This window comes from Taeniopygia guttata, chromosome 13 (genome assembly GCF_048771995.1).
Source record: "Taeniopygia guttata chromosome 13, bTaeGut7.mat, whole genome shotgun sequence".
Classification (NCBI taxonomy): Eukaryota; Metazoa; Chordata; class Aves; order Passeriformes; family Estrildidae; genus Taeniopygia; species Taeniopygia guttata.
This window is the reverse complement of record NC_133038.1, coordinates 9,981,933-10,000,252: the sequence shown is the minus strand read 5'-3', so window position 1 is coordinate 10,000,252 and position 18,320 is coordinate 9,981,933. Positions and strand designations below refer to the sequence as shown.

The 18,320-nt window shown below is 45.8% G+C and overlaps 1 protein-coding gene across 1 annotated transcript in view; it reads left to right on the top strand.

Annotated features, from left to right (window-relative positions):
* The window catches only part of AFF4 (ALF transcription elongation factor 4), a 46,788-nt gene that overhangs the window by 981 nt on the left and 27,487 nt on the right, over positions 1-18,320 (top strand). Inside the window, exons 2-3 of the mRNA XM_012575044.5 lie at positions 15,707-15,833; positions 17,214-17,987. Coding sequence (XP_012430498.4) covers positions 15,711-15,833; positions 17,214-17,987 — 897 coding nt within the window. The 5' untranslated portion in view covers positions 15,707-15,710. The remainder of the gene's footprint in view (positions 1-15,706; positions 15,834-17,213; positions 17,988-18,320) is intronic.

The following is an 18,320-nucleotide window of genomic DNA, read 5'->3' as shown; positions in this document are numbered from 1 at the left end:
AGGAGCCTGAAAAGGGGCAGGTGTGGGGCCTGCTGTGCCCCCAGCTCATCTCTCACCTTGCCACAGCCTTGTTTGATCATTTTCTCAGGAATATTAGTGGTTTTAAACACCCCCGTGTTTCCAGCCAGGCCTCCCCTGCCCCTGTGGCACTGAGCAGGCCCTGCCTCAGTGTCCCTGAGCTGGTTCTGCTCTGCTGTCTGTGTTTATTTGTCACCTGGGCTCTCTTCCAGCTGCTGATCTCTCAGGTGTGTTTCTAGCTCCTGGCGTTCCTTTAAAACTACTGAATTCTTCTCTCAGGTCCCTGGCACTTGGGGATTTGCAGCCTGGGGGGGTTATTGCAAAACAGGGTCTAGTGAAGTGCTTTGCAGGAGAGCTTGTGCACCTGATTGGTCGTTTCATGGCTCCTCCAATGAGGAAAACATGATTAAACTCCAGGCCTGGAGGTGTGGGACAGTCCCTGTGTCACTCTGGAGTTACTCAGTGGCTGGACTGGGGCAAGTCAGGAGCAAAAGGGAAAATTTCTCATTTGGCATTATTAATATCTTTGCTTTATTAGTGTCTCAAAGTTGATTTTTGGCACTTGTTGCCTCCTGCACAGTGTGTTTGCAGCTCTGTGTGAGAGCAGACTCTCCTGTGTTCAGGAGTGAGACAATCCTGGAATATCCTGAGCTGGAATGGATCATCCAGCCCAGCTCAGCCCCAGAATCCCACCCTGGGCATCCCTGGGAGCAGTGTCCCGTCCATTCCCTGGGGATCTGGGCAGTGCCAGCACCCTCTGGGGAAGAACTTTTCCCAAAATCCACCCTGACCTGCCCTGGCCCAGCTCCAGCCCTTCCCTGGCTCCTGTCCCTGTCCCAAGAGCAGAGATTGGAGCTGTAGCCCTCGATGAGCTCTGACTTCAGTCTCCTCTTGTCCAGCAGAACAATCCCAGTGCCCTCAGCAGTTCCTTTGTGGTTCTTCCACATCCTTCCCCATGTCCCTTCTTCGGATGCTATCAGCTTTTTATCTTTTTTATATTGTGGCACCCAAAAGTACCCCCAGGATTCCAGTGCAGTTTAACAGCAATGAAGGAAAAGAGTGGATTTCAACTCTGATCTCAAAAGCTGTCTCAGGTCCCTGATATTTCCTCTGAACACCTCTGCATTTCTTGTTTTATGACTTTTCTCCTTGTCTCAAACACTGAGTGAGTGAGACTGAGCCCCTGGGGTCAGTTTTTGTGTGAGAAGCCACACAGCAACCCAGAAAAATAATTCATATTTATGTGCTTTGTATTCTTGCCAGTTCTAGTGACCTGGACTTGATAAACCACGATAAAACCCCAGTGAAATATGGCTTGGATTTCTAGGATGGTTTTTTTAGGAAGCTGGAATGTGCAGATGCTTTTGCAGGGTTATGACCCAGTTCTTTAATGAGAAGATGCCTTGTTTCTGTCTGCACAAACCATGGACTTTGCTTCCTGGGGGCCTTGTAGATAGAGAGCTGCAGCAGAAATCTGTCCTGAGGTTGCAGCTGGCCCATGGCAGGGTGGCATTTGCCACCAGCTGCTCCCGTGGCTGCCGGTGGGTGTGTGCTGCCCCGGTGTTTTCCAGCGTGGGTGCTCCCGTGTCGGATGTGACTAAGGACATACATGACTGAGCCAGCAGCCCTTGGCATCTTCTGCCTGGCACCAGGGACTCTGTGACCAGGTGATGCTGGAACTGCTGTCATCGTGTCCCTCACTGCATTTCCAGTGCTTAGGACAGGTGCCAAAGCTGCCCTGTGACTGTTCTGATGCCTCCCTCCCCCCTCTTCCTGCTCATCCTCTCGGTTTGGGAGTTCTGTCATCATCACTGCTCTTACTCTTCGCTCCAGATCATCAGAAATTCGCAGCGTTGAGGGTGGAAATGCTGAGAGTTGAGTCTGGAGAGCTGAGCCAGGAGAGCAGCACCTCTGCAGTGGGGAGATTTGGGGACGTGGAGAGACCTTGAGCAGCTTCCAGGAGGCCACAGCGATGTGTGTGCTGAGCTGGGAGGAGTGGGAGTTGCAGTGTCGTGTTTGGAGTCCCCCTGCGTGAGGCCTTAGGAATAGTCTGGAGTTTTTGGTGACTGAGGTTTCTTTTCTGTAGCAATAATTGTTCTTGGCCACATAATTTCAGTTTGTTACTCACCTGTGGTTTGTTCTACAGGCCTATTTCCTTTCTCTTGCTACTCTGTCACAGTTATCTTCAGCACAGGCTCAGAAATAACTAAATTTGAGATTAGATACCTTAACTTCAGTTTAAATTCAATCCACAGAAGGAATCCTTCCCTGTGAGGGTGGGCAGCCCTGGCACAGGTGCCCAGAGCAGCTGTGGCTGCCCCTGGATCCCTGGCAGTGCCCAAGGCCAGGCTGGACACTGGGGCTTGGAGCAGCCTGGGACAGTGGGAGGTGTCCCTGCCTGTGGCAGGGGTGGCACTGGGTGGGCTTTGAGGTCACCAAGACTCTCTGTCCTCTTTCACCTTCAGTGTCTACGTCAGAGTGTGTACCAAAACCGAAATGAGGTTGGTGTCACCTTCTCAGAACTGGGAGAACAGAACACCCGAGCTGTGGGGAGATGGACAGGCTGTAGGATGAAGAGGGAGTGTCTGGAAGTGAGTCAAGAAACTTTAACAGATTACATTTAGCTAGAGCAGGGTTAGATGTATGTAAAATATCTTGCTAACTGTGTTAAACTAAGAAAATAAGCAATCAAGTTCATAGAATTGCAAAACTCAAGATGAAAGAACTTGTGTGGCAGTTACTCTCCTCTGGCAGGATGGTTCCTTCTCTGCAGTCACTAATGAGTAACGAGATGCTGTTCAGCTTGTGAAATGACAGGGCTGCTGCCCCTGCTTGGGAAATCGGCTCAGCCCCTGCCCCTTCCTGCCACCGAGGTGCAGCCAGTCCTGAGTGCTGAGGCTGTGCTGCTCTCCCCGTGCCTCTGTCCTGCAGGAATCCACCTTTATTTCCTTTCCAGCTGCTTGCACTCAGTGCCCAGCTGAATGAACACTTCAGTGAGGAGCAGTGCTGAGGTGACCTGTGCTCAGAGCTCGGCGTGCTCGGCTCCTTGGGGCTGGGCCAGCCCGGACCTGCCGGCCAAAATTCCGCCTTCCCTGGAGCTGGGAGCTCCTTGTGTCTCCTGCGGTGTCTGCATCTCCCCAGCTCTCACACTCTCACTGCTTCCCGAGGTGCTTTCTTCAGCTCTGTGTTTCACAGCCCCTTTTCCCTCACTCTGCCTTTTCTCTCTTGGAGTTCTCCTCGGGTTGTCTTGTCTCTTGTTCTTACTTGGTTCATTAATTCCTGCTGGTGAACATAGAACCTGGCTTATGAACTGCCAGTAGCACCAAGTACCAGCAGGAAGAAAAATCTCCTTATACTCCATACTGTACAAACCTGGAATAAGGGAAGTTCTTGCCCTGAAGTCTTGAACTAATTTTCTTCTGTTAACAGCTCATTAAGAGAAATCTTCCTGCTCATCTTTTTATGGAAAACAGCACCTTATGAGGCAGCTCAGAGCCCCTTTTACTGCCTTTTGTTTTCTTTTTTTTTACAGTTCATCTTAGTTTTTATTCACGTCACAACATTTATTGATAAATTACTTTATCAACGTGCTGCATTCATGTTTTATAATTAAGCAAATAGAGTGTACTTTTACTAATGTGTAATCCTGTAGTGATCACGTTGTCCAGGAGAGGCTGTTTTATCATTCCATGTCTCTACCTGTGGGCAGAGGTGCTCCCCTGCAGCCCCACAGTGGTTTGTGAGTATTCCCAGTGCTACACTGGGAACACGAAGAGGCAGGAGACCAGAGGCAGGATAATGGTGTGCTTCTTTTCAGTGTGGTTGTTTCTCAGGGATTGATGTTCCCACATTATTTGCAGTTTCCAAGAGCAGCTTTAAGCTGTTTGGGCTGGAGACTTCCCTCAGCTTTTCAGCTCAGTGGGTTCCTCGTGGAGGGGCAGAAAATGAGCCCTGGGAGGGTTGTGCTCCTCCTGCAGCTCCTGGGGTGGCTGAGGGTTGGGAATGTCAGAAAAGGTTCCAAACCAAAGCAGATCCCAAAACTCTGCGCTTTCCCAACTCTGGAACCTTTGGTGGTAAGCTGAGAGGGCAGCCAGGTTTTGGTGTCACTTTGTCACCTCCTGGAAGTGGGGGCAGGCCTTGGTGCCTCACTGCAGTTGGGTCATACTTCATTGGGTCATACTTCACTTTATTGACAGACATTTTCCAGTTTAAGAAGAAAAATAAAGGATGTTTAATTTGCAGAACCAGACACTGGGAAAGCAGTGTTTGTGATCAGTAACAAGTTAAATTCCTGAGACAGAGGAAACTGTTTCCACTTGTCCCTAGCTGGGATTCTAAGATTTCACAGAGGTAAATTGTTCCAGAGTAGATATTTCCCTCAACAGTTGGTTCCTGTGGAAATTTCACGCCATTGATAAACAGTAATTCAGTTTTTCACTTCATTTTCCCTTGAAATTCCTAATGTTCACTTTGCTTGGTGTGATCCTGTTGAAGGGGTCTGATTTTAAATGAGTATTGGATATTTATATTGGTTATCTGCTGTATTTTTATATAAATTAGGCTTCAAAAATGGTGTACTCCCTTGTATTTCCCCATTCCTGCTGACATGACCATAAAAGCTCAAACCTGACCATAATTGTCCAGCTTTGTGCATTCACATGGAGATTTTTTGTTTCTGCATTTAATTTAATTTCCAAAAGACGTTAAAGAGATTGCAGTGATGGAAGTGCTTAAATGGTTTTAATCAGGCTTTGATGTGCACAAATCATTAAAGCGAGGAGGATGAAGAGATCAGAGTCCCCAGTTCCCTTTGTATGGCTGGGCTGCAGAGGAACTCACGGCAGGAGGAAGCGCTCAGGAAATCCCAAAGGCACAGCACAGGGGAAAACAGCCTCAAGCTGTGCCAGGGGAGCTTCAGGATGGATTTTGGGAAAATTCCTTCATGGAAAAGGCTGTCCAGCCTCCCACAGGCTGCCCAGGGCAGGGCTGGAGTCCCCATCCCTGCGTGGCTGTGAATGTGGAGGTGGCACTTTCTGATTTGGGGCAGTGGGAATGCTTGGTCTCGAGGAACTTGGAAGGCTTTTCCAGCCTAAACAATTCTATAATTCTGTTTCTCTCACAGGGAAGGGAAACAGCAAACCAAAAAAAGCGACATCAAAATGGGAATTTGGTTTGTGTGATGTCGTGCATTTTGTGGGTAGAGGAATAACCACAGTTTCTCTGGGAAAAAAAAATCATTTGAGAGATCTGCCAATGTGACTTTCCAGTGTTGCATTACAATTAACGTAAGCATTTCCTTATTTAAAGATAATTTTAAAATTGTTTGGTCAAAATCCAGATTTGAAAACATTAAGATGGGAATTTCAGAAAACTGAATATGGGAAACAGGTTGAAGAACTTGAAGGAGCATATTGTAACTTCAGCAAGTTGTCTTGTGCTTTGGCATAAATAAAATGAACCTAATGGAAATTGCTGAGTGAAAAATGCTTGATTTTACAAAGATCTCCTAATATTATTGTGTTTTTGTAACTTCAAGAGGCCTTGAAGCACAAAGATTGGCCAAGAGGAGGTTAAATGAATTGATGTGCTGATATTTTCCCTTTCTCCTGGGTTTTTTTTTATGTTCTGAGTTGTCCTCTATGGAGCAGAGCTTCCTGAGAGTGAGTTTGTGTGTTTTGAGGAGGTTTTTACATTTTGGAGTGAGGTGCTGTGTTTGTCTGACATTTCCCATTAAGCCTTCCAGTTCACCTCTGACTCTTACTGGTGTGGAGCTGCTGGAATCCTCCTGGCTGTGGGTGCAAAGCACTGTGGCCACATGGAATATTGATTTAAATTGCCTGGTGAAGTTTGGGATTTCTAGCTAATGAATTTATTTAAAAATTAATTAATTTAGATTTAATTTAGCCTTCTGATAACGATAGGATAAATTAGCATCACATTATAGCATTGATTTGCCATGGTGGAAACTGGTGTTTGGTGTAAAACGGCCTTTAAGAGATAAAGGGTGAAAAGGTTTTTCCTGGAGCAATTGCTCGTGCTGAAAGAGCTCCACTAATTATATTTAATGAGCAAAAAACACAAGTAAGAACTTTGCACTGTGACACATTCTTAGCCAATAATTACCAGAAATATGTTTTAATAGGAGAGAGTTTTAACAAGTAGTCTTCACCTAAATTTGTTAATCACTAATAACCTCCTAAAAACCTACTTTCTTAGGGCTTTTTCTTCAGTTTTTTTTCTTCATCTTTCTCTTTTTTTTTAAGTGGAAAAAGTTGCATTATGTCCTGGCCACGTGAAGCAAGGTTCATGCTGAATTGGCGTTCAGAAATGTTTTTGTTTGTTTTTTCTTATTTATTCAGGGGAATGTTCAAATCTATCCAGTCATGGTTTGCTGACAGATTGAAGCTCAAGATGGTCAGAAATGGATGTGGTTTAATCTTCATTGCTATTTTAGACTATGAGATTTGGATCTCATTAGCTGCTCTAATGGGCTGATTCCTTGCTATACAATTTATTTTAATGCATTATTCAATTTTTAAAAAATTATTATGTGTGACTCTCACTATAAATAGTGAATCATACCTTAAAAAAATTTAATTTGAACTTGTGCTTAGAGGAATTGCATGAATTAAAGCCCCAGCTAGGGGTGCCCATCAGTGCCTGGTGCCTGTTGAGCTGCAGCTGATGTGCCCAGCACAGCCTGGGAGCTGTAGCAGCTCCCACCATGGAATTTCTGTGGCACTTGAGGCAGTTTTGGCTCCTCCAGAGGCATTTCCAGGCTCCAGCTCTGACCCAGCTCAGTGTGAAGTGGCCTCTTGTATGAAGGGTTTTGAAACCCAACTGAATTTTGACTCAGCTTTTGCAATGGTTCTTATGTTTGTCTTTAACTTCGTGCCACAAAAAGCTGAATTTCTCTTTCTGGTGGCAAAACTCACCGAGTCTCCCTGACTGGAAATGAAATGTGTTGGCAGAATTCTATGTTTTGTAGTTTATTGTCTTTTGGTTTAGGGCCACATCCAGAAAAGTACAAAAAGTTGTAAGAACTTTGGGGGGAAAAAAACCCAAACATCATTATTTTGGGAAAATATGATGTCATTTATATGAAGAGAGTTTGTACAACTAAATTAATATTTATTAACTGTTTTCCTGATGTAAAAGATACCTCACTAAATGCCCTGTGACTCAGTGGGGACAGAAATGTGAATGTTTTTCTCAGTCAGCTCAGGGGGATTATAAAGTACAGGTGGCATTTAGTAGGCAGGATGAAAAGTGAAAACTTTCCAGATTTTAAGCAGTGTTTGTTTGGAAGCACAGCACATCAAAGCTGTGGCTTTCCTGCTGCATTTCAGCTTCCCTCCGTAGATAGTTCTGGGCCCTTCCTCTCGCTTCCAAATTTTTTTGCTCTGCCTGCAAATCTTAAATGCCCCTCTTCCCTAGGTTTTTCCAGAGTTTTAACTATTCCGTGCTCTCATCTTCAGCATGTTGGAAATTTTAAAAGAAAGTTTGAAGGTACCAGGAAGTGTAGATCTCAAAGGTGTCATGTTCTGACAGCAGATTTTAGACAAGTAGGAAATGATGCTGAGTTTGGTGAACCTTTTGAATACAAGTTAGGGCTGAAAACTGAGAGGGGAAACTTGTGTTCTCACTTCTCTGATACTCAGAATTTTGGATTTTGTGAAATCTGTAAAGCAATCCTAGAACTGCTGCAGCTGCAGTGGGGAGCACTGGCTCTGTGAGAGTTCAAGGCACCACTTTTGAAAAGATACTGACAATAATAAATTGATGATAATGTAGAAAATATATTGCTGCTGGCATGGATCCACCCCGGTGGTTTTGGTGCTTCCCCTGCAGTTGTTCTGGGACCCGCCTGGACACAGATTTCCCTTTGGGCCTCTCAGTTGTTCTGTGGCTCACCCCAAGTGGTTTCCCATGGTTCTGGGAGAGTTAAATCATTGAACAGTGAAGTTTTTCATTCTGGTTGCTGTGCTGACCTGCTCCCCAGCATCGTCCTGCTCTTCCTCCATCCCTCACAAGCACGTTGCAGAATTATTATCTCAAACCCTGCTGCTCAGTGGAGTGGGGGATGCAGCACAGTGGGTGAACCTTGGTCACCATGGGAAGTCTGAGATAAATGTCTTGTGAGACAGTGCAGACATGATCTTACACTGAGGCTGGAGGAAGTGACAGTTAAACCAGGGTAAAGTGGCTGATAAACTTTTCTCTCCTTTCTTTTTCTGTAGAAGGATGTGAACCTCCAATGTGATTTTCCCTTTTGCCTTTTCACTGCTGGTTTAAATGGCACCTCATTAAAACCTTTTCTGCTGTTTCAAATCTTACACAGAGCAGATTTATCTGAGGATTCCTGTCAAGTGAATACTTTCTTAATCCTACTGCCACAGAGTTCATAGCACTCAAATGTAATGATGTCTTCTGTGAAAGTAAATTATTGGGAGGAAGTCAGAATGATAATAGCCAGATTAATGTTAGATGTCTGAATAACTATTGCTTAATAAAATCTAAATGCCAATTGTCTTGGCTTCAAAGTTTAAGCAGATGAACATGTAGGCACAGGAACTGGGTTATTACGTTTCTGCCCAATTAAAGGGCAGAAATTTGTTGGGAAACTGTGTTGGAATATGCTTTGGTTAGCCTGTGTGGACATGAAAGAATTGCATGTAAAAATGCTGAATTTGTGATGGTCCATCTTTGCACCGGGGGAATTAAAGACTCACCCAGTGATGAAGAGTGGAGAAGATGGGGAGGATGTCCTTGGCTGGGTGGGAGATGGAATTGGGCTGAAGTTGGCTGGGAAGAGATTTAACTGAGAAAGAAAAGGTGGATGGCTGAGCTGGAGGTCAGCCTGCACTGCTGGGCTGCTGGTGAGGTCAGCTCAGCTGTGGCATCTCAGGATAAGGAGTTTCACTGCCTGTTTAAGAAAGCCCCCTGTTCCTCCGAGTAGATATTGCAGGATGAAGCAAATAGAAGTGCAGAGGCTTGGAAAGGCAAAGCTGAAATTCAGCTTTACTGAGCAGCAGCAGCTTCACTTCCCTCTCCTGGCTGGACTGGTTCTTGTGGCAGGAGCTCATTGAGGTTCCTGTGCCTCTTCTGACCTGGAGTCCTGACCTGGCCTTGGGCTAGGTGCAGAAAAGGACAATTTTAGTGGCTTTGTGGTCTCATGGTGTCAGTCCCTGAGGTTCCTCTCCTCTGAGTCAGGGCTGGTGCTGTGGGATCTGGATGTGTCCCAGGATGGAGCCTAGGGAGAGAGGGACAGTGGCTGGAGGAGTGACCCTCCCTCTGCTCCCTGGCCGTGGAGGGAGGAGCAGGGAGCAGGGCTCTGTGCTGTCACTTGTTGGCTTTCCTGTTCCTCTCCCATTCCTGAAGAGACACGGCAGAAAGGAGGGACCGATGTCCTTTGAGCAGCTCTGCTCCCTGTGAAGCAAAAGAGTTGGGAATTCATTTCTGTATTCATCAGGGAGGGGGGAGCCGACGTCTTCCCTCCTGGGCAGTACTTCTGCACAAAAATGAGACATTTAAGATGTGTGGTTGTGCATTTTTAAGATCTCTTGAGTGAATTACATCAAAGTAGTCTTGCAAATTCTCAGACATAAACAATTTTAAGCTGTTTTAGTAGTATGATTTTAAAATGGACTTTAAAATGGGCTGCGCTTCAAGTGCTGAATTTATAAATGTCCTCCTTGACTTGGCTTCTAAACTCCAGTTGCTGGGGGTTCACTTTTACCTTACCTTGGCAGGGGATGTGGTACTGGGTGATTTTTAAAGTCTCTTCCAACCCAAACTTCATTTCTCCCTTGCTTCTGTGTGCTGAATCTCATGTGCGATGAATGATGCACCCAGTTCTCATCTGGACTTGTTAAATGAAATATTACACTTACAGAGCCTCTTTCTAAAGGACCCCCAAGTCCTTTTCCAGTGGTTAGTGTTGAGTTACAAATGATCACTGTAATTCTTTTATCCACCATCACCGTGTGTTGGCTTCTCAGGTGGAAGATGCTGACTGATCCTCAGGTAACCTGATATTTGAAGGATGAAGGGGACTCTGGCAGCTAAAACTCCAAAGCAGGATGTAATTACTTGCACCATCACTTGACTGAGACACTGGAATTAAGGCAGTGCTCCCCAGAAGGTGCTGAGGAATTCTCTCAGCTAACGGTGGTGAAGGATTTGTGCTGCTTTGTCTGGGGAGCAGCACAAGTCCAGGCACATCGAGCTTGGTGGGGATTTCTGCGTGCTCCAGAGCTGAGTGGGAAGGAGAAGTGCCTGCAGCAAACTGCTGGCTCTGCCCTCCCTGGGAGTTCTTGTCAAACATTAACCAGACCTAGGCCAACTCACTTTTTTGTTATTTCCGTTTAAAGCTCTCCCACCCTCAGTACGTACAAAGGTGTTCCCAGACAGCTCTTGGGGCACTTTGTTCTCCCTGTTGAATGTGCAGTAGGAACTCCTGATGTGAAGGGTGGGACAGAAGCATTTGTGTTTGTATTGTAGGAACGAGAAACATTTATGTTTCAGTTAGTGGTGAATCTGATTTATATTTGTATCATGTTACCCGTACAATTGTATTTGAATTGTATTCCTAAGAGCTCTAATGAAACCTTGGAAAGAGGGAGATGGAGCTGTGGAAAAGTTCATTATCATCAAAATAGCTGAGCAAGATGAAAGTTCAGGGTTTCCTGTGTTCCCCTGTGCAGCCTCCCCCTGTGATTCCCAGTTCCTGGGATAGAATTTTGGGATACTGGTGGTATCACAGCCTTTCCTTTGGCAGAGCAGGTCCCAAGTGCACCAGGAGCCATCCCAAACCAAATCCCCCTCCCTTGGCATGGAGCCTTTGTGTCAGAGGGTGAGGGACAGAAACAGAAAATTTCATGCTTTTGAGAAGTTGTTTTTTTCCTCTGTCTGGACACATTCAAAAACTACTTGTATGCTGTATAAACTCTTGTTTTTAGTTGTGTTCCTTATTTCAGTTATAAAACTCTGAAGGTGACTCTGCTGCTTCTGTATTTGCACCTTCACAGCTACCCTCTAAACTTCTCCTGAGGAATCATCCTGTTTGTGCTTTTTTGGGCAAAGCTGTATTGTTTTAGTAGGAAATACTGTATTTTTTTCTGTTCTTCATCACATAGACTAGAACCTGGAAGTTAAGATTTTATGAACACTTCTGTAAGTTGCTTTTGGTGACACCGAGGCATGTTCCACTTTGTGTGTTGGTGATTTTGTGTTGATTTTGTTGTTGCAGGGCAATTATTTTTCAATATCTTCCTTTTTAAACAGCTCCTCTGGGAGTTTATTTTCTTTAAAAGCTGACAGAGCAGCATTTTAGGCTCATGCACATGATTTCAGGGCAGGATTTGTGGTGATGCCCTACTTGATGCACAAGCTGGGAGAAGTGTCCTGTTCCTGAGCTGCCCCTTGCCCGTGGTAAAAAGAATATTTAAAATAATCAACAGGCATCTTTGGATGCAGCATTAAGGCAGCTTCAGGTATTCTTAAATGCCTTCTGAAAACATCGTACCTTGTTATAGGCAGCCTCTCCAGCTCTTTTTCCCCTTCCTTTTGAGAAAAAAGGATGAAATCATGGGAGCTGGGTGTGCCCCACAACTGGGCGTGCCCCACCGGCTCTGGGATCCTGCACGTTCCCTCTCAGCCTGTTTATCCGTCATATCCTTCGCCAAAAGTTGTTAAACAAAACTGGGGTTTCACGGCAGCCAGTTAACCAATTAACTGTTTGATTCCTCTTGCTCACAAATCCATGGAGATTGAAGAAGGCCTGGAGTGAAGTGAGGGTGTCCTGAAGGAAGTGGAGCTGTTGTGAGCGGGTTTGGAAGGTGCCCTGGTGGCCGGGTGAGGTGTGCTGGGTCGGATCCTGCTCATCTTCCCCAGCAGGATCCCTTTGGCTGGGCTGCTTCTGGAGGGGTCCCTGGGCCAGCTCTGCCTTTGGTGGTTTGGCCTCACAGTGTCTGGGAAGATGAAGAGATGCTGCTGGTGCTGAGCTGGAGCGAGGACTTGGGTGCTTGATGTGGTTCAGGGGGGTGAGAAGGGTTTGGCCAAGGTCCTCTTTCTTTTAACGGCTTTGCCAGGAAAACTCAGGCAGTGTGGGTGTGCTGGTTGGGGTTTATCTTTAGTCTGGAGTTGTGCTCCAAAAGCCCCAGAGCTGGGATGTGCCCCCTGCCCGCAGCTGAGGGAGTGCGAGGTGGGGAGCAGGAGGAGAAGGCAGCACCAGCGCTGCCAGCTCATACCACAGGTTACACACCCTGGGTGATGCTCTCTCAAACCAAAGGCATGCCCTTGTTGGATTAGGGATGAACAGAAATACCAGATGGGCTTTAGGAAGAGGTTGGAAGGAGAAAGGAAAGCTGTGTCTGGTCTGGGGGATGCGGTGATGGTGGTGTTGATGTACCTGGAGCAGCCAGGAATGCACACAGGGGAAGGCTGGGCCAGGAGTTTCTATGAATTCCCTGCTGGATTTCCTGCTTGCTTTCAGCTCTTCCTGTTGAGCTGGAGCAGAGGCGTTAGATGTGTAAGGTTGGTGGTGCAGGGAAGTCTCAGACACAGGGACTGCTCAAAGTACAGTGGGACACACTGCAGGACTGACTCAGACCATGTAGAGTTCAACTTCCTAAAAATGGAAATACTCTGCTGTGCTTTAGGCCTGCTCTCTGGGTTTTTTTTTTTGGTTTTTTTTTTTTAATTTTTGAACTTCTCTTTTCCCAGATGTGGAAACTAAGATGACTTTGGCCCTTGCTGCAGGGACATTGTTCTGGCTCTGCTCTTCCTTCACACTTTAGTTCAGGCCACCTGGGAAAAGGGGAATTTTAGCAGGATTATCTTGGTAGCATCAGGTAGAAGGCAAGTTTTTCATCTTCCACTTCCAGGCCTGTGCAGGGAGGAGCAGAGGTGCTGTTGTTGTTCCCAGAGGATGGGGTAGGAGTGGTGGGAGCAGTGCACTTTAGTGGATATTAAAGGTTTGTTACAAGTAAAAGTGGTCTGAAAACGGAGCTCCTGCAGTTTCCTACCTGCTGGAGTTGATTGCCAGCGATGCTGATCAGCAGGCAGGCCTTGGTCATCTGCCTTTCAGATCCCTCTCCTTGCTTCTCCTGAGCATGGGAACATTTCCCTTCTGTAGGCTCGTGGCTGTGGAAGGTGTGGGTTTGAGTGGGAAGCTGTCTGAAGTACAGAGCTAAGGAAGCCCCACCAACTTCCTCTATTTACACATTTCATGCTGGTGTGATTTTAATGGCCTTGTACATGTTATAGGCACTTAAAATAGCTCTGTGTGGAGATTGGATGATTAGATACCAACAAGTCTGACTTGTATCACAGTCAAACTATTTGCTCTAATAAAAAATGTAAAAGAGTTAAAGAAAGCTAAACTAATTCCCCATACAGTCAAGGTGACTCCCCATGAGGGTGTTTATCATTTACTCTATTACAAAAGGCTGGGGAGGAGTGGTTAAAAGTGTCATTAACTGATGTCTTTCTGATGACTAATTTTACATTGACCTGGGCAGGTACAGCCGGATCAGCTCTGGGTTTTCACCTCTCATAACTCAAGTGAATCTTTGTTGTAGTTCCTTTTGTGTGACAGTGTTGGTACAAATAATGCTTTTTCTTCAGCATTGAGAGTTATAGGAAATACTGATGCAATTTTAAAAGATTATGCTTGTCTCTGTAAAAAATACTGAATGTCTTTGTAAATATTTAACCCTCTATTTGGAAAACAGAGATGTAACATTCTTTAAGATTATAATATTCTGGATATATAGCTGTATGTAATTCCTGATCTTAGTGTATTGGGGAATGAACCACCCATAGCCAGAGCATTCCTATTCCCTGCCTCAAAATTTGCCTTAATACTAAATGCCACATACTCAGACTGTTCCAGTTGGCTTTAACTGATCAGTGTCTATAATTAAATCTGATATTTATGCGTGTTGAAATCCTACATATGTAACAAATTGGGCTGCAGTCTCACGAATGAGCTTTTCAAGCCTCAAACTTCTAAAACAAGTTTTTCATCAATGCCAGAATGATCCCAGGAGTTTGCTTGCCACATTTCAGTGCACAAGTCCCTCTCTCAGCCCTGGTGGCCACCTGTGGTTACATGAGTTCAACAGGTTACAGGAAAACTGGAGAAAAAAGTGATTTTTCATGTAAAATGTAAATTGTATTAATGGGTTTGGTATCAGCACAGAGTTGGGTTATGCCAGTGCTTGTACCTTGTTTGCAAGGCAGGGAGATAAAACAAACCTGGTGCCTTAGAAAGCATCAAAGATCTCAGCTTACACCCTGGGTTTGGTCTGCTTTGGGCAGCCTCTGGGATTTCAGGGCAGTAGGCAGAGTGAAGCCAAATGGGGAAGAAATGTAAGAGGCAAAAATGTTAGTGAGGTGCAAAGACTGATGTTTTAAAAACTGAGTGATGGGTTGAAGTTTTCCTGTTGAGAATGCAATAGGTGGGTTTGCACAGCTTTCACAGTCATGCTCTAGCAAGTCATTTATTATTTTTAATAATCAGACAGCAGTCTAAAGACATGAAATAATGATTTTCTAAGCAGCCAACATTTCATTTTAGACTGCAAATTATGTGGTGAAACATTGCTTTCTTTCCTGGGTGCACCAACTGTACTTTGTGCAGATCAGTAAAGAAAATTTCTAAATCTCTTGATGCAGAGTTTAGCACATATTGTGGCTGCCCCTGGAGCCCTGGCAGTGCACAGGGCCAGGCTGGACAGGGTTTGGAGCAGCCTGGGACAGTGGGAGGTGTCCCTGCCATGGCAGGGTGGCACTGGATGGGCTTTAAGGCCCCTCCCAACCCAAACCATTCTGGGGTTTGATGTTAAAGGAGTTACTGGCACCTTATTTATCATCTAATTTTGTTTACTCCTTTATATCCCAATGCTGTGTCAAGCTCACAACTTTTGTGTGTGTTTTGCATTTGATGCATTTCTGTTAACACAAGCAGCAAGACCAAACTGCAAAGGAAAGTTTGTTAAGAAGGGGGATTGGCAGGTTCTTAATCTGCATTTTTGCAGTAGGAGGATATGGTCCAAGGCAAAAGGTGCATTATTGCCAGAACTTCCCTGAAATTGCTGCTTTGAGTTTGAAATGCCTTTTGGGAATCAGGGAGGGAGAGAGACCTGGAAACCACATCAAAGCTTGAGGTTAGAATATGTTAGAGAATGGGTGCCAAAAAAAGGTATGCCAGCGCCAAAAATAACCCTAATCTACAGGAGAAGTCAGGCACTGAATGGGTGGGGGGATGGCAGAACATCTGGGGGATGTGGGGGAGAAAAGGTATTTTAGAAATGAATGGGAGATGTTGGCGTGGGCTGGAACCGAGATGATTCGAGCGGGTGAAGTGGTTTGAAATAGCTGCTTGCCTGAGGACCTGCTGGGTTTTTTTTAAATTTTATTTTTTTATTGCTATGTAAAGTTTCCCTGTTAGAAGCCAGCTGTGGGTTGGGGGTTACAGCCCTTTGGAGGGGGCTGAAATGGGACAGTTCTGAGGAATTGTGGTCCTCAGTGGGTTCTTAACAGAGATCATTCCATGGCCAAACAGGACCAGAAGCTGCTTGGGAGCACTTAGATCCCTTCTTTGGGCACTCTCATCCCTCCCCTGGGCCCTGACATCCCTCCTGCTTCCCTGTGTGATCAGGACTGATCTTTTTGCTCGTAGCAACATGAACCGTGAAGACCGGAATGTGCTGCGTATGAAAGAAAGGGAAAGGCGAAATCAAGAAATTCAGCAGGGTGACGAAGCCTTCCCACCCAACTCTCCTCTCTTTGCTGAACCATACAAAGTGGTGAGTTCCTGTGCCTCAGAAAAATGCAGGTTTTAGAACACAGATCATGTGCAAGTTCATGTTTTATTTTTTTATTTGTGTTTTTGTTAAGTCGAAAGCTCTTAGGGCAACCAGGTGTTAAAGCAGGGCTTGAAAATAAATCTGGGCAGTCACAGCTCCACTGGCAGATTTATAATGCTTGGGAAGGGGAGGAGCCTTTATAGGGAGTAAGAAAAAGGAAAATAAAACCATCAAAATTTTTTCCTTCCTTCACCTTCTATACAGTGACTCAAAACAATTAAGCTTTCCATTGTGTGATGCCAAATTGCCATTTTTGGGGTGCTTTAGCCTGCTGCTAAACTTTCTGACCTTTCATCAATGCAATCCAGACCTGGATAAATTCAGGAAGAGAATGTTTAAATAGGAGATTAATTCAAAATGCTGGAATGTTTGTTATGACTATGTTTGATATGATATATCAGCTCTAACTAGTGCTCCAGTAGTTTGTATCTGATGTTTTAGTTTTGAAGGAGTTGATTCTGTTTGTGGTCCTGCACAGCTCAGCCTGTGCTGAGTTTCCTTCCAGGTTGCTAGGCTGAACAGTACTGGAAAAAATAACCTAATTCTGGAATAACTAATAAAATATTATTTAATAGGTTAATTACGTAGTTCAAAACTCACTTTGAAAGTGAACTCTTCCCTTGTTGCAATTTCAGCTTGTTGCAAGAAGTAAAACATGACTGAAAACTCTCTTCCTGCGAGAGGAAAATTGAGAAATACCTGGTGGTTTTTTTTGTTCCTGTGCTCGATAACCAAATTCCACATGTGTGAAGTTAACTGGAGCTGGTTGGGATGCATGGGAGAATGATCCAGAATCCCAGATTTGGAAAACAAAATGGTTATGGAACAAAGAACCCTTTTAACTGTGTGCAGCAAACATTGTGCCAATATAAATACCAATTAAAAATGACTTATGAGGTTGAGGTTAAGTTGATTTTATTTTACTGCTAATTAAAACCTTTTAGAACTGATGCATTCTGTATTAGAGAAGTTTCTGTATTAGAGAAGTTACAGTCTGTAAGGTGACAGGAGGCATCTACAGCTTTGGAACTGGCATCCAGCTCAGCAGTACATTATTTGATTATTGCTGGTTCAGCTGTCCCTGCTGCTGAATTTTTCATATGTTTTAGGGAGTTAAATATATATTGTTACAAACTTTTAACACATTTTAGGGAGTCAAATTGCTATTTTAAGACCTAAAATTCAGAATTGTAAACACTGGCAAAGAAAGAGGTGTATCCTAGCTGAAATTCAGGTTGAGTGCTGTAGTTACCAGACAGTTTGATGTGGTGTGAAGTTGTGATCGGTTCTAAATCCCATTTTGGTGGCTTGTCGTCCCAGACCAGCAAAGAAGACAAGCTGTCGAGCCGCATCCAGAGCATGCTCGGTAACTATGATGAGATGACGGATCTCATCGGGGACCGGCCGCTCCAGAAGATCGTCGCCATCCCCAAGCCCTCGGTTCCCACGGCGCCCGATGACAAACCCACGCCCGGCTTCTTCGGCGAGCAGCGGCACGGCGCGGGCTCTCACCAGAGCAGCAAATGGACCCCGGTGGGGCCGGCCCCCAGCACCTCGGCCCAGTCCCAGAAGCGCTCGGCGGGGCCGGGGGCCCACGGGCAGCGCTCCGGGGGCGGCGCGGCCGGCGCCGGGGCCCGGCACGAGCGCGACTCCTACGGCGGCCGCAAGAAGGGCCAGCACGGCTCGGAGCACTCCAAGGGCCGCTCCGGCAGCCCCGGGAAGCCGCCGGCCGTGTCCTCGCTAGCCTCCGGCCACTCCAGAGCCCACGGCGGCGACCACCACGGCAAGGACCACCAGCGCTCCAAATCCCCCCGGGACCCCGAGCCCAGCTGGGACTCTCCCTCCCGCGTGCCCTCGTTCGCCAGCGGGCAGCACTCGACCCAGTCCTTCCCACCCTCGCTGATGTCCAAGTCCAGTTCAATGTTACAGAAACCCACTGCCTACGTCAGGCCGATGGATGGGCAGGAGTCCATGGAGCCAAAGCTATCCTCGGAACACTACAGCAGCCAGAGCCACGGCGGCGGCGTCAACGAGCTGAAGCCCAGCAGCAAAGCGCACCTGACCAAGCTGAAAATTCCTTCTCAGCCACTGGATGTAAGTTGCTGGCCGTGTCCTGCCTTCATAAATGTAAATCCACCTGGGCTGGGATTTTCCAGCGTCTCCAAAATCCCAATTTGCCTAACCCAAATGGAGTTTTTAGTAAACACTGTGTTTTTGTTACTCAAAGCACCTTCACCTAAGCTGTATTTTCAGTGGGGAGCATGCAAAAGTAATTGTTTTTGTCTTCTGCTTCTTCAGTGTGGATACTGGGATTTTTATTAAATAAAGGCTGAGGCATTCAGAAAGGCTTAGTTAACCCGAAGAGGCCAGTTTTCAGGGAGTATTTCTCTAGTCAGGAGTTAGAGAAATTGTAGGATACCCGCAAAT